The 16,403-nt window shown below is 43.2% G+C and overlaps 1 protein-coding gene across 1 annotated transcript in view; it reads left to right on the top strand.

Annotated features, from left to right (window-relative positions):
- Positions 1-14,161, top strand: part of Glud1 (glutamate dehydrogenase 1) — a 37,004-nt gene extending 22,843 nt beyond the window's left edge. The window contains exons 6-13 of the mRNA XM_006976701.3: positions 4,005-4,184; positions 5,249-5,386; positions 6,110-6,247; positions 6,531-6,611; positions 8,182-8,305; positions 9,100-9,191; positions 11,223-11,285; positions 12,890-14,161. Of these exons, the coding sequence (XP_006976763.1) occupies positions 4,005-4,184; positions 5,249-5,386; positions 6,110-6,247; positions 6,531-6,611; positions 8,182-8,305; positions 9,100-9,191; positions 11,223-11,285; positions 12,890-13,009 (936 nt within the window). The 3' untranslated portion in view covers positions 13,010-14,161. The remainder of the gene's footprint in view (positions 1-4,004; positions 4,185-5,248; positions 5,387-6,109; positions 6,248-6,530; positions 6,612-8,181; positions 8,306-9,099; positions 9,192-11,222; positions 11,286-12,889) is intronic.
- Positions 14,162-16,403: the final 2,242 nt, after the last annotated feature.

A 16,403-nucleotide genomic window follows, 5' to 3' on the forward strand; every position in this document is an offset into this window, starting at 1 on the left:
TCCTCGGATTCCCAAGGCTTCCTGCATTGCTGTCCATAAGAAGTAACACTAATCTGATTTCATGAGAAGTTGGTAATTGCTGGGTTCACCTTCCTTTTAATCATAAACTTGATATGCATATCACTTTGCCCTCTCTCTAGTCTGAAACTGTAAGCATAGTGAGTTTACGTGAATTGGGCTTTTACTTACATGCTGCACTATACTGAGCACTGAGGCCTGACGTTCCCAACCAGGGCAGCTCACTTGCAAGGCACTAGACGGTACATTCAGTTCTGCCTTCCCGTCAGAGTGCTTTCACTTAGAGAGGAGCTAAGGCCATGAGCTGAGGTATGAAAATGGTGTGATATAAAGGTAGAGTCTGGGGTTCTGAAGAAGGCCTTTTTGAAGAGGTATTTGAGTTGAACCTTGAAATTTGGGTTGGATTTCAACATCTGGAGATTTGGGGGCTAAGAGGAAGAGAAACAGCTGAGATTGAAGAAGGTAAGACACTTGTGTAAAGGTGACAGAGGAGGTAAGTGAGCCACAGATGTCAGCTCTAGTGGGGCTTTTACTGATAGTGAAGCGGCTTTGCTGTGACTCATCCTTAGGAAGAGGGGCAGTCTGTGTGACACCAGCCCCTGACTCACGACCCCAGGGCTGGAGAGAACAGCGTGTCCCTGAAACCTATGAAACCTTGGGAAAGGAAACATCCATAAACTAAGAAGTGAATATTTATTTATTTATGAGAGAGAAAGAGAATACAAGAACATAAAGTTGGGTGAGTAGCTTAGGAAAAAAGGATTTTTTAAAAACATACTCATTTGCACTAAGTAGAAGTCAGGTGTGCACTACAACTGGTGTGTGTCTAAGCTGTTTCAAAGCTATGAACAAGGAGAGTGGGGCCTAACCAGAGCCTTTGGAAATGGGGTCAGTGCGGCCCTCTTTGGGAATGTTCTGAGCTCTGAAAGATGGGCACTCGTGTAGGAGAGGTGGAAGCAGAAAGAGGTGTTTAGGAAGTCCTGAAGTACAGAAGAGCAGTGAGCTTGAAGGGCAGGGAGCGTGTGTTGTCCCCATCAGTAGAGAGGAGAGCTCCTGCCAGGTTACTGCCTATCAAGGACTTCAGTCTTTGTCTGAAAAAGAAGCTATGGTGAGCTTATAATCAGTGTTTCACTCTGGATATATAGCAGGAGATGGAATTGTTGAGGGCTGGACAGAGGATCCCAGACACAGGAGCGCATGAAAAGAAGGAAATGGGAGCTTTCCAGGAAATGTCCAGCTAAGAAAAGTGGCGTTGGAGAGACGCAAAGGGATGGCAGTCTAAAAGGTCACTGCTGCCTGCAAGAGTTTTGTTGTCTGGCTGTTAATGGATAGGAGCCTTCGTGGGAGTAAAATGCTGGGGTTGTCAGGGTTCTTTCCGGGGCCTGCATGGAAGGTAGGCTTTGGAGGGGGGTCACATTTCCTGAAGCGGTGTTGCACAATGCTTGGAGCTCAGGCAAGCCATCTGCATTCTAGTCCTGCCTCCTTCACCCACAGCTTCATGCGCTGGGAGTCTCTGCTTTAGCTTCCTCAATGTAAGCTAACAATCAAGTCTCCGTAAGACTCTTAGAATAGTCCACAGCCCTTAGTGAAATACAAAAAAAAGGAAGTGTTACCCCGTGTGGGTTGTGAATCTATGAAGTGAAGTGCAACAGTGATAGATTTGGACCACCACTCTGCTTTCATGCCTCTTTTTTTTTTTTTTTTTTTTTTTGGCCTAATTTAGACGGAAACATAGAGCTGTCCTCTTGCTTAGGCTCCCCAAGTGCTGGGTTTGCAGCTTCACCATCTCCACCGTCACCCCAGCTTGCATGCCTCCTAATGCTAAAAAAGCACTGGATGTGCTCTCTTGTTCTTGAGCTCTGCCCTGACCACTGCAAGCTGGTAGGCAGTGCACTGTTAGCTCCTTCACAGATGTGGCAGTGTGAGGAAGTCTTATGAGGCTCTGCCAAGTAAGCCTTGGACGTGGCTGGTCAAAGCCCTTCCATCCTTAACTGATAGGAAACCTAAAGACCCAGATCACGGTAAGGAAGCCATCATGACTGGTCAGCCAGCCCTACTGACAGGATGGTGTTGGGGGAGCATGGACATGGTCCCTACCTCCTGGGTTCCCAGACCATCACATACGCTGGGGAGTCAGCTGGCACCAGGCCTGACCTCACACACACAGTATTTCCTTCTGCCCCAGCATTTGCATTTCCACAGTTTAGAACTGTCTGGCACCAGCTTTGCAGTTCTGTATTCATGGTGTTAATTATTCATGAAAGAGAACTGTGGGAAAACTACTAATTCTGAGGGCTTTACTAGACTGCCTTCTTTTCAGAGTTGTTTTCATTCTTTTGTTGGTAACTGTACAAGTAATGCAAGTCCAAGTTCTCTGTAGAAAATACTTAAATAGAGGAGTAAAACTCAGGTGACTTCTGGGCAGGGATAGAACATGAACACTTCATTGCAGGAGATAATAAATTCACTTAGGCATGCTTTTGCCCCTGGTGTAAAATTCTCCATCTTCTGTTCTGTGATCACTGTGTCTGTTCCACAATGTTCTGCTTGCTATGTTTATAATGTGTGGTGCTTCGGAAGGGAAACCCTCCCACACCCATCTTTTTTCTCCTTTTCTTTTGTGTGTGCGTGTGTATGTGTGACCCGAGGTCAGCACTGTCTTCTGTAGTTGCTCTCCTCATTTTTTGAGGCAGGATCTTGTTGAACCTGGAGCTCACTGATTTGCCTACCCTCACTCGCCAGCCAGCCCCAGGGATGTTTGAGCTTGCAAAGCTGTGCTTTACCAGCTGAGCCATCTACCCAGGCCCTCAAGACCCTGTTTTACCAACTGTGCCTCTTTGTAAACAAAAAGACATGCACAGCCGTGATTTAAAGAAGGTAAAAATGTAGGTAAGATTGAAATCACCCCTCCATCCACTTTGCAGATCTGTTACTGCTACAAAGGTACAGGCTTCTGCATCTTGCCCATGAACACCATTTTAAATTTTTCTTTTGAAGTTCTTTCTTCATTTGAGGCAGGGTTTTTTGTTTGTTTTTGGTTTTTGGTTTTTTTGACATGTTAGATTTCAAAATTAGCTTGGTAGATTATAAAACAGTATCTTTCCATTCAAGAAAATTGCAATGCTTTTTCTGGTTCTTGAGTTTTTGGTTTTTGTTTTGGCAATCTTAAGGCACTCACAAGTGAAATGTGAACCCTAACTTATTGTTTTTTGTTTTTCGAGACAGGGTTTCTTCTCTGTGTAGCCTTGGCTGTCCTAGAACTCACTCTGTAGACCAGGCCGGCCTGGGACTCACAGATCCACCTGCCTCTGCCTCTGCCTCCAAATGCTGGGACCACCACTGCCCAGCACTGCCCACCCTAACTTAATGTGGCTTAGATTTTCGGTGAAGGAGTAATAGCTTCAAGCTGAATCATATCTACGCTTATGGTGTTGTTGTTTGTGCTTAACACTAAATTACTAAACTGTCTCTTAGTGTAAAAAACAGCCTACCTTATTAGATTCCTAAGAACAGATGGTTGGAAAAGGCCCCTCCCTGTTAATGAATATGAACTTATATGACTCACACATACTCAGAGATTTGCACAAGCTTGTAGATTCTGTGTTTTTATAATCAGGGTACCCTTAAACGTGAGCTTCTCCTGCCTCAGCAAATGCTGGGGTTACAGGCAGTGCCACCATACCAACTTACACACACTGTTACTAAAAATATGTTTAGCTAATGAGAATGCACTCTGTTGTATTGGCTTGATCATAGAAACAGAATTTAGTACTGGGTATGGTGGCACATGCCTATAATCCCAGCACTCAGAAGGTTGTGACAAGGATCTCAAGTTTAAGGTCAGTGATGTGTCTCAAAAGAAATTTAAATTCTTCCATTAAATTGTGACTCCTTTCCTCTCAAAGGATTTACTATCATTATTATTATTATTATTATTATTACTATTTCATGGTATCAGGGGTTAAACCTCTAGCCCTCTCTTACAGGATATCAATGCACATGCCTGTGTTACTGGTAAACCCATCAGTCAAGGAGGCATCCACGGGCGCATCTCCGCTACTGGCCGTGGTGTTTTCCATGGAATTGAAAACTTCATCAATGAAGCTTCTTACATGAGCATTTTAGGAATGACACCAGGGTTTGGTGACAAGACATTTGTTGTTCAGGTAAAACAATTGGGGGTTTGGTTTTGTTCTGCTGCTTACATCTGTTTATTTATATATGTGGGAAGACATACGTGCTGCAGGGCACATTGGGGGTCAGAGCAGCAGTCAGTTCTTCCGCTAAGTAAATTCCATAGATTAAATGCAGGTTGTCAGGCTTGGGTACACATGCCTTTACCCATTCATCCATCTTACCAGCCCAATTTTTGTTTTCTTAACTGATATACACTAAAATTTTAAAAGTTTTTTTCAATTTATGGCATTAAAATTAGATTCTTTGAGAGTTTGTTAGATTTTAGAAGGTTTTCAGAGTGAAACATCTTTTTTTTCTTAACTTTGATATGATTTATAGAATTAGACCCAATTTAATATCTCTCAGATATTAAATACATGACTATCACTTCTTTTGGTCCTTATTTAAGCATAAATTTGCATTGAGAGGGTAAAGGCCTCAACTGTGCAGCCATTGTAAGTGTGCAGAAATATTTCCACATTGACCTAAATTTGTTTCTGTGTCCACACGTATTTCACTTAGAAGTTTACATTCAGCACTTCCTTAAAATGATAGCATACCTTTATCTATACAGTCATAAGACCACAGGCTCTGACTGCATTGACAAGGGTTGTCCCCACTGCCCGGGCTTTATAAGCAAGCACGGTCCCTAACTAAACTTCTCCAGGGCTCAGTCTCGTAGGTAACAAGGTTGGGTTTCAGATTCTTGAGCATAGAAATTGTCGTTGAAGAAGCCATTCCATACACTGCTTCTTTTTGCTAATATATTTACTCATTCTGTTAGTACTTGTGTGGACATCTATGTGCCATACAGTACGTGTAGAGGTCAGAGAAAACTTATGGTGGTTGGTTCTTTCCTTTCACTGTACGGGTCATCAGAGTTACACTTGGTGGCAAGTACCTTTCCCATAAGCCGTCTACTGGCCCAGGAAATTGCTACTTTTAGCAAAAAATATTGAGACTTGCTTCTAAATTATCAGCATAGATTTATGTTGGTCAAAATGACCCATACTATCTACATCAAGTCTGTGTCTTGCATAATTGTTCTTCACAGGGATTTGGTAATGTGGGCCTGCACTCTATGAGGTATTTACATCGTTTTGGTGCTAAATGTGTTGGCGTTGGTGAATCTGATGGGAGTATATGGAATCCAGATGGTATTGACCCAAAGGAACTGGAAGATTTCAAGTTGGTATGTTATTCTGATAGCTGAACAGTCTTAAATTTTAAGAGAATAGTTTTTTTTTTGGTTTTGGGGGTTGGGGGATTTAATTATGTGTTCATATGCTGTGGCATTCAATTCATGATCAGAGGACACTCTACAGGAGTCTGCTCTCACCTTCCACCACAGGGGTCCCGGGGCTCAAATTCAGGTCATTGATCGTAAGCACTGAGATCTCACCAGCCCTAAAAAATAATAACAACAACGTTTTTGTTATTTCTTTTGAGGTGGGTGAGGCATGTGCCACCGTGCACACGTAGAGGACAACTTGCAGGAGTTGTTTCTTCTTCTGCCACATGGATCCTGGGTGCTTGAAATCATCATCAAGCTTGGTGGCAGGGACATTAGTGTTCTTTCGTCTTTTGGTTTTATTTTTCGGTGGTGGTGTTGGGTCTTTGTATTCAAGCTTGGGTTGATCATCTTGCCTCTTCCAAGTATTGGTAGGAATTTTTTTTTTCTTTTTTTTTTTTTTGCTGTGTATGCTTGATTGGCCTCATTCCCTGGGTAGCCCAGGCTGGTTTTACGCTCACAGCAATCTCCTTGCCTCAGCATCCCTAATGTAGAGATTATAGATGTGAGCCACTGTACCTGGTTCTCAAAGAGCTCTAAATAAGTAGATTTTGTATAATAGGCACTGAAGATAGCATTTAAACTGTGTTGGAGCCATTAATTCTGATTTTCAATCAATTACAGCAACATGGGTCAATTCTGGGCTTCCCCAAAGCAAAGGTCTACGAAGGAAGCATCTTGGAGGCTGACTGTGACATCCTTATCCCTGCAGCCAGTGAGAAGCAGTTGACCAAATCCAATGCACCCAGAGTCAAAGCCAAGGTAAAACCATTATAAAAACAGATCGGCATCATCAGTGTGGAATATCATAAAAAGTCTGGTCGGTGATTTTGTTTGAGTCACAAAATTATACCACCATTACCACTTTCAAAACATAGTTAAGAAAATTAGAGAAACAGAAAAATAAAAGGTAACTGTATACACTTTGTAGAGCAATTTAATTTTAACCAAAATTATGTTCTTCCTTTTAACTCCTTACACATACACTCATCTCTTTCCTATGAGGATTTCCTGGCATCTGTGCATGTCCCCAATTCTCTTGCAGATCATTGCCGAAGGAGCCAATGGACCGACCACTCCAGAGGCTGATAAGATCTTCCTGGAAAGGAACATCATGGTTATTCCGGTAGGTCGCCTACGTTCTTCAGTTTTATATGTTCTGGGGATCATTTCTTTTGCTAGCAATTGGCAGAGAGAGGACACACCGGTGTCACAGCTGTAGTAAATTGTTAATCTTTATTTACTTTCAAGAAAATATAACGGCAGCAAGGCTGAGGCCAGGGTAGGCTCAGTGGTAGGGCCCTTGCAAGAGCACACAAGTTCAAGGTTCAATCTGCAGCATCTCAAGAAACAAATGAGAGAGAGAGAGATGATAATATGCCAGTCACTTTTCTCTTAGTCCTGAATACTTTGTCTAGCTTCTAGCTGTAACTTGAGTATTAGTAACCCTCAAAATCTAGTTAGGATAAATATATACTGTGCTAGAAATACAATTCTAAATTAAATTCTTAAGGTTTGTTACCCAGTTCCTAACCTGATGCATTTTGAATGTCTCTGACTGCTTTACTGAAGAAAGAAGAAGAAAAGGAAAGGAAAACTGAGTGCTAAAGAGATGGCACAGCCATCAGAAGCCTGTAGTGAGTGCTCTTGCAAGTTCAGAGCGTCATCCTTGGGTGGCTCGCAGCCTGCCTAGACCTCCAACTCCAGGGATCTGACACCCTCTCTGGCCTCTATAGACACTCATACCCACACATACACACTTAGTTGTTTTGTTTTGTTTTCCTGCTACTGTGAAGAAAAACATGTGTTCAGAGTTTGGGGTGAAAATGGGGGGGTGGGGTGTTATTGGGACTTCATATGGACTCTGAAGAGACCACTTTGTAGAAAGCATGTGTTTTTAAAAACAATCAAACAAACAAACAAAAAAACTCACTTAACTGGAATAGGCTGCCTTAAGTGGTGGCAAAGGTAATGCTATCTTCTGGTGAGGTACCATCAGCCCACTAGTTGGTAAACCAACAGTTTAGTCTGAGATCACAGTAAGAATAAGCTAGCTAAGATACGTTTGCAGTGTTCCCTTAGATGACCAAAGCAACACATCCACATCACTGTCCACCATCAAAGGAAGTCAGGGCAGGAACCTGGAGGAGGAGCTGATGCAGAGGACATGAAGGGGAACTGCTTGCTGGCCCGCCCCCTGGCTTGCTCAGCCTGCTTTCTTATACAACCCAGAACCACCAGCCCAGAGGCAGGCCCCACCCACAATGGGCTAGGCCCTCCCACATCACTAGTTAAAAAAATGCCTACAGTAACATTTCTCAGCCTTTGGGTTACAACCCCTTTGGCAAACATTCATCTCCAAAAATATTTACATTACAATTCATAGCAATAGCAAAATTAGTTATGAAGCAGCAGTGAAAATGGTTTTATTGTTGGGGGTCACCAACCTGAGGACCTGTATTAAAGGGTTGCAACTTATTAGGAAGGTTGAGAACCCCTGGTTCCCTCCTCAGATGACTTCAGCTTGTGTCAAGTTGGCATAAAACTGTCCAGCACAGATGTTAATCGGCCTTGGTATTGAAATTGAGTTCCTGCCCTGACAGAATGCGAAGCAGCTAACGGTCCTTCCTGAGCACCAAGCCTGGCAGTTATTGAAGTCATCATCCTTTTTTTTCCATGTCATGTTTTGTGTGTAGGATCTCTACTTAAATGCTGGAGGAGTGACAGTGTCTTACTTTGAGTGGCTGAAGAACCTAAATCATGTCAGCTATGGCCGATTGACCTTCAAATACGAAAGGGACTCTAACTACCACTTGCTCAGTGAGTTCTCAGAATCGCTTGTGTCTCCAGAAACTGTCCTTTGAGCCAAAGGTAGAGCTGGGAGAGCACACACGCTGAGGAGACCCTTTCCTGATAATGCCAGAGACCTTCGCCTAAGAACAGGAGACAAGTGTTTCTGTCTTCCTGGTTCATAGAGCAAAAGGACACATTTTTTTATAATGTCATTTTTCTCAAATATAATATCTGTAAATTAATGATACTCTAAGTCTTTTTTAAGCCTGAACTCCACCACTGATCTTATTCATCCCTATCTCTAATTGTTCTCAGAAAACTCCTAGCTAACATTTATGAAAAGGTTACAATGAAACCCATTCTTTTACACTGATTAAAAGAAGTGCTACCTAGTGGGGAAACCCCTTTTTGAGTCCTCTGGTAAGAGTTTTTATTTGGCCAGAGTAAGTTTAGAACTTCTCATCCAAGCTGAAATAAAACCAAGACCTCCAGCTGTGTCCCTGTACTCTGCCACCCTGAGAATGTTCCTCTCTGTCCTTTTCTCTTCCCTCAGAATTTTCGAACAGAGCCAAGAGAAGAAAAGAAAGCCCTAGTGATGGGTGTTATGGAAACAGAGCAGTGACCTAAATTCACATTTCTATAGGAATTTGGCAGGCTTCTCCTTGCTGAGTTTCTAATGGTTAACCCTTCTGTGTCATTAGGAGTGAAGATTTCTAAAACATTAGTTTGGGGCTACACATACAGGTTAGAGTTACTTTAAGTTCTACGTTTCTTTTCTCCCTCTATTAACAGTGTCTCCCCTTGATGTCTTGGCTTTACAGTGTCTGTTCAAGAGAGTTTAGAGAGGAAGTTTGGAAAGCATGGTGGGACTATTCCTGTGGTCCCTACAGCAGAGTTCCAGGACAGGATATCGGTGAGTGTGGTGACACCAAGGTGGCACTTTCCACATGTTCCCTGCCCTGTCTTTTAGGCTGGGTAAATTAAATGGAGTATTATCAAAGGATTTTAACCATAATTGTAGTATGTGGTTATATGTCATCATTCAAAAAATGATGGCAAATGAGTAATTCTGCTTTGGGTACTTAATGATTCAACATAATCGTGAAGGGTTGCCATACTTTTTAACTCAGCTTTCAGAGACTGAATTATATGAAAATATGAAATAATTACATGGACACATAGAGTTAACAGATTAGAAAAAATAAATCAGTTTTTGGCCGGGTATATCAATAGTGTAGACATATTACAAAGATCTTACCAGGACATTACAGAAAGTATGGGCTACAAAGGCATAGCATACATGCATGGGAAAAAATATTTAACCTAACTGTTAGGTTCTGTTTCTATTGTACTGGGACTTGAACCCAGGACCTTATGCATGTCAGGTAAGTGCTCTGTCACTGAGCTACAACCCCATTCCCAAGTAACATATCTTAAAAACTCACTATCTCAGTTGAACAGTCAAACCTATATTCCAACAACACTGCAGATAGGTAGAACTCTCTTGAAAATTTTGGGTTATAAAGTGCTATAGCACCACAGAGGGCAAAAAGTGGGAAGGGGAGGACTGAGAAGAGGAGCGCTGATGCTCTTGACTGTTGGTGGCCCTTACGCTGTAACCTCCTAGGAGGCATTTGGTGCCAGATAATGATTTACAAGTGTCCTGTGTCTCATTTGTCTTGTATCTGTACTCTGGAACTCAAGAGGCAGAACTCGGAGGGCTGCTATGAATTTAAGGCCAGCATGTGTGTGTCGTACATACATATGTATCTACGACACACACACACACACACACACACACACACACACACACGCTCTGTGGAAGCTCAGGATTTTGATTATTTTATTCTTTGCTGTGTCCCTAATGCCTAGAACATAGTATTTCCTCTCAATAAATGTTTGGGTGAAAGAAACCACACTCTTCTGCCTGATAAGCAAGTTTGTTTCATCTCCCTAATTTTATAGACCAAAACAAAGTATAACACAGGTTGAATTGCAAGATGTTCAGTATAAATAACTTTGAAGGTTTTTGGTTTTTGGGGTTTTTGTTTTGCAACAGGTAGCCAAGGATGAGCTTGAACTCCTGATCCTCCTTCCTCCACATCCCAGATTCTGGAGTCACAGGCATGTGCCATATGCCTTGCCAGAACAGATCACTGGTTTTGGTAACCCACTTCAGGTTTTTATCTGGCACTTAGGATATATATCGTATAGCTGTCTTGTGTCACGCTGGGAGTGGCAGTAACTTACACTTTGGTTGGTTGGTTGGTTGGTTGGTTGGTTGGTTGGTTGGTTGGTTGGTTGGTTGGTTTTTGAGACAAGATTTCTTTGTGTAGCCCTGGCTGTCCTAGAACTCACTTTGTAGAGCAGGCTGTCCTTGAACTCACAGAGATCCACCTGCCTCTGCCTCCCAAGTGCTGGGATTTAAGGTGTGTACCACCATGCCCAGCGCTACACTTAATTTTTAAAGAAATTGCTCAAGAAGCAAATTAGATAGAAGAGTCTGTAGAAACAGAAAGCTCTTAGCTCCTCCAGCTGTCTACTGAGTACACAACATAGGCAAGAGCTTCCCAGAGCTGCTGTCTGGGTCAGCAGCCATGTCCCTTCTGTGTCTGGTGGCTCTGCTCACTGAGAGAGGTGTCCAGTGTACAGGATAGCAGCTGGGTAGGGTAGCTTGAGTGGAGGATGCTAATCTGACTACTTGCCTGCCCTCAGGCTGCTTTCTGTGTTTGTTTTCATTGGGATCTTAACTCATGAGTTTTTGTTGCTATCCCATATAATTAAAACAACTGTGTTTGGAAAATGTGATGTGTCTATCCTGATACAGTACAGAAATTGTCTTTCCTTTATTACTGCAGTATCAGCTTAATCCTCGATATCCTTCTAGAGACCTGAAGCATATTTTGATGTGTTTTTGTTAAGTTAATGTTCTATTTCCTAACAGGGTGCCTCTGAGAAAGACATCGTGCACTCTGGCTTGGCCTACACAATGGAGCGATCTGCCAGGGTATGTGTGCAGATGATAGCTGCCTTTGTGTTAATAACATGAAACACAGATAAGCATGTTGTCTCAGCAGGCAGATTGTTTTGTGATGCTGTCACCTGGTTTCCATGTATGTACAGCAGGACACGTACTGTTTCATCCTCAGTTGATGAGCACTACTGTCAGTACATCTTTAGGAAGAAATCAGGCTGAGTTAGGCAGTTGACTCTTACCAAAAAGGTGGTTGGCCAAACTAGAATGCTGATCAGTCCATTGCTATTTATTAGCCCAAAGGTGACTGACTATAGATTTTGGTTTAAGTAAGAAATTTTTTACTTTTAGCTTTTTTGTTTTGTTTTGTTAGGTTTTTTGTTTTTTTTGTTTTTTTGTTTTTAAATCACTTGAACCCTTTTTACACCAGGGCCTTAAATGTAACACAATTTGAGTACAATTTTTCTGACTTCTTTTTGTCTTTTGAGATAGGGTCAGTCTCTCTATGTAGCACTGACTTGTCCTGGAACTCTCAGATGTAGACCAGGCTGGGCTTGAACACAAAGAGATCTACCTGCCTCTGCCTCCCAAGTGCTGGGGAGAAAGGCTTGTTTCCTCTTGATCAAATTCTGCCCATTTGGATTTCCAGGTTGAAGCAGCACAGACAGATTCCGCTCAAGAAGGCGGCACTGATTGGTGTGCTGTGTCTGCTGGGGTTTTGTGTTTTGTTTTAAAACAGGGTCTCATGTGTCCTAGGCTGGCCTTGAACTCACTATGTAACTGAGGATGTGACTGAACTCCTTACCATCCTTTCTCTACCTACCTAGTGCCTGAACTGAATTATTATTAGCATGTGCTGCTATGCTTAATTTCTGCTGCTTTATTTTAAATTGAGATATAATTAAAACACTATAATGGGCTGGCAAGATGGCTCCTTGGATATATCTGATCATCTAAGTTCAATTCTTGGGACTCACGTGGTAGGAGGGAAAAACCAACTCCTTTTAAGTACTGCTCTGACATCCCATGCACATTGGCACATGGGTGTGTGCATACACAGCATACACATACACAGAATGAACTCATCAGCCTATAGTGTAATCACAGGCTGTGTAGCTGTCGTCACTGAAATTCTGAAATGTTCTCATTGTCCTGTTAGTTTTTTGGTTTTTTGAGACAGGGTTTCTCTGTGTTGCTTTGGTGCCTGTCCTGGAACTCAATCTGTAGACCAGGTTGGCCTCGAACTCATAGAGATCCGCCTGCCTCTGCCTCCCGAATGCTGTGATTAAAGGCGTGCGCCACCACCGCCCAGCTCTGTTAGTTATTTTAAACAGTCACTGCGTGTGTATGTGCTCTGCGCTCCTTCCAGATGACAGGCTAGTTAACAAGCAGAGGAACCGTTCACATCTCTAGTGCTCGGAGTTCTTTCTTGCTGTTCCCTGGACAGTGACAACAGAGAATTTGTCACTGCTCCAAAAACATTGCTGCTGCTACAATCATTTGTCTTTGGCTCTTGAAGTCTTACACTTACTTGGTCATGGGGTGGGTGACTAGTACCAGGAATCCACACATATCTTTTGTGTTCCTGGCTGGCTACTCAGTCAGATGGTCTCACCGCCTTTTCTCCTTCATTCCAGCAAATTATGCGCACAGCCATGAAGTACAACCTGGGATTGGACCTGAGAACAGCTGCCTATGTCAACGCCATTGAGAAAGTCTTCAAGGTGTACAACGAGGCTGGTGTGACCTTCACATAGACAGGTCCTGACTGACTTCTTTACCACCCACTTCACCTATAATCTCTGCAGACCTGTCACAAGTTTACATGTAACCACAGAAATCTGTTCTTGTGACCCATTAGTTAATGGACACTGTTCCCAGCAAGTCAGTCTGAATCAGCCCCTTAAGAGAGATTAGGTTAGAGGATCATGTACAAGCTATGTGTAAAAGTAGGAATCACGTGTATCCGAGAGCCGCTTAGGTACTTTTTCTAAGTAAAGTCTCTGCCTGCCTCCTGGCTGTGCTGCCTTACTCTGGGCCCTTCCCAACAGGGTCAGTGCTGTTGCCAGGGAAAGCAATCAAGAGCAGTCAGCCACTTCAGGACAAGTCTGGGAACTTGGACACATAGAAGAAATAGGTGTGTGGCATTTTCCAAAGGTGGCATGGTCCGCAAATGAGTTATTGCTATTTCACATCTGCAAAATAACTCAGTTTTCAAAGTTGCAAACAAAAATAAAGCTATTTCTCTTATGTATTTTATTCTTTCAGAATAAAATGAGTCCATGCTGCTGTAATGAATTGCCTTTAATCACTTAAGCCTAACCTTGACTCAAGCAGTGAATGCTTAAACATAGTAAATGGAAGACGCTAGTTTTTATAACCTATCATTTATAGCTCATTGGCACTGCATTGTTGTCCAGGAGAAACAAAGTGGCACTGTGGGAGCACTCTCCTCATACCGGCAAGTGACAGGGACTCTGGGAAATTTGTACCACCATCCAGGGAGTGCAGTAACCTCTTTACCATGAAAATAACTTGTTCTTCTCATTAAAGATCCATTGTGTTGAGTAATTGAGCTGTAATTCAAATAGTGTCCCAGAAAAAACCCTTGGACTCCCCGTTTGGAGTCTGGCTGGCTCCACTGACTGTGTGCCCCTTCTTCCAAGGCTTTGCATTCTGCACACCACTTCTCTAACAGGAGGCTGGAGACTGCCTGGAGTTGACTTTTGTTTGGGAGTCATTGGCCAGGGCTTTTGAACAGGAGTGTTCCACAGAAGTACCAGATATTATTTATATAAGAATGAGTGCTTTTTTTTTTAACAATATCCTTTCAGAAATTTCTAACTACTTTGTAACTGCATGATTGACTTCATGAAAAAAGCAGTTATTAAAAGTCTACCTTTTCCAAAGTTTATGTTTCTTTTCTGTGTTTTCATATTTGAAAGTCTCTTAGTAAATGTTAAAACAGTAATTGAGGTATGAAAAGTTTCCTAACTGCCTATGTCATTTCTTTTATTATGAACTATTCAAAATTTTTGTTTTGTTCTTGTTTTGGGTTTTTTGAGACAGGGTTTCTCCATGTAGCACTGGCTGTCCTGGAACTTGCTTTGTAGACCAGGCTGGCCTTGAACTCATAGAGATCCGCCTGCCTTTGCCTCCCAAGTGCTGGGATTAAAAGCGTGCGCCGCCGCCACCTGGCTAGCTGCTCAAATTTTATTCCTGGATTTTTTTTTTTTTTTGGTTTTTCGAGACAGGGTTTCTCTGTGTAGCTTTGCGCCTTTCCTGGAGCTCACTTGGTAGCCCAGGCTGGCCTCGAACTCACAGAGATCCACCTGGCTCTGCCTCCCGAGTGCTGGGATTAAAGGCGTGCGCCACCACCGCCCGGCGGATTATTTTTTATTTCATTTTACTAAGCTATAATGGCTATTCCTGGGGAAGAGGCTGTAGTGTGTAAACTGATGCTAGTGTAATTCCTGGTACTTTTTGTTCACTCATTTGTTTAAAACAGGGTCTCATGTAGTGCAGGCTGACCTCAAACCTGCTATTAGCTGGGGCTAGCCTTGAACTCCTCCCAATCCTGCCTATTGCTCCAGAGTGCTACCATCATACCTGCCCCTTTTTGGTATCTTCTAAATAAAGTTTTGTTTGAAACAATTTAGCTACAGAATTTAACAGCTACTTAAGATAATATGGGGCCGGGCAGTGGTGGTGCAAGGCAGGCAGATCTGTGAGATGGAGCCAGCCTGGTCTATGTTGACACACCACATAGATATTTGTGCATCCATAGCCAGGATGGAACCAGTTTAGATGCCCATCAGTGAATGGATGGATGAAAAACTATGGCATATATGGGGGGCGGTGTGTCGGGGGGGGGGTCCGCCTGTATGTGTGTCTGTCTGTGGTGCCTGTGGAAGCCAGGAGAGCACAACAGATTCCAGGGGCTGGAGTCACAGAAGGTGGTCAGCCACTGGCTGTGTCCTGAAACAGAACCAGGTTTCTTAACTGTCTCTCCGGGCCCAGAATTTATAGGTTTCCATTTTATGTATGAGTGTTTCGTATGATGTATGTATGTATGTATGTGTACCATAGATGTGTGTGGTGCCCATTGGAGGTCACAAAGGGCATTGTATCCCCAGAAACTGAAGTTTCAGATAGTTCTAAGTTGCCATGTGGGTGCTGGGAACCAAACCCCAGGTCTTCTACAAAAGCAGCAAGTGCTTTTAACTGCTAAGCCATCTCTTGAGTGTGTGTGTGTGTGTGTGTGTGTGTGTGTGTGTGTGTGTGTGTGTGTACATATATACATGAAAGTGGGAGTGACATAGGACAAAGGAAAAGGTAAATAGTGGCTGTTTTCTAAGCTGGGTGTGGGGTGCATACCTTTAGTTGACTAAGTTAACACGAGAGGTGAAAGGGGAAACTGGGAGAGACGGAACAAGGGAGGGTAACAGCGGTCAACCGGGGACGGGAGCAAACGGTAGTGGAGAAACTGTAATGGCGCCCATGTTATACACTAAAACGTGAAGACCTAATTCCAGTGCTGGGGGGGGGGGGGGGCAGCAGGTCAAGGTCATCTTCAGCTACAAAGGCTGTTGAAGCTAGCGTAATCTACTTTTGGGTGCTTATAAATGACCGAGTGGGTTCTATCTATAAATATTAATGCAAGAAGGAGAGAGAGACAGTTATGCTAACCAGCTTCCATTCTGTGGAAGTGCCAGAGATATTTGATTTCCACACACAGAAGCTGCGGTTTCTGCCTCTACAGCCAGCTACAGGGGGTGCAAGAAACTCCTGGGTGTTTCCAAGCACATGCCAGTGGTGGTAGTAACAGCACACTGGTATCCTTAGGTATAATTAAGTGCATCTTTGCTAATCACTGTAGATGTTATGAATTGTGAGGCCCGGAGAAAGCATAGAATGATTCCCTCTCAAACTCATACCAGACATCGGGCATTGGTGGCACACGCCCTTAATCCCAGCACTGGGAGGCAGAGGCAGGCGGATCTCTTGTGAATTCGAGGCCAGCCTGGTCTACAGAGCGAGATCCAGAACAGGCTCCAAAGCTACACAGAGAAACCCTGTCTCCAAAATACCAAAACAATTCATACCAGGCAGATGGCCGCTCAGGCCTCCCAGCCCTTCCTTATGGCATAT

The sequence above is a fragment of the Peromyscus maniculatus genome, chromosome 9, assembly GCF_049852395.1.
Source record: "Peromyscus maniculatus bairdii isolate BWxNUB_F1_BW_parent chromosome 9, HU_Pman_BW_mat_3.1, whole genome shotgun sequence".
NCBI lineage: Eukaryota > Metazoa > Chordata > Mammalia > Rodentia > Cricetidae > Peromyscus > Peromyscus maniculatus.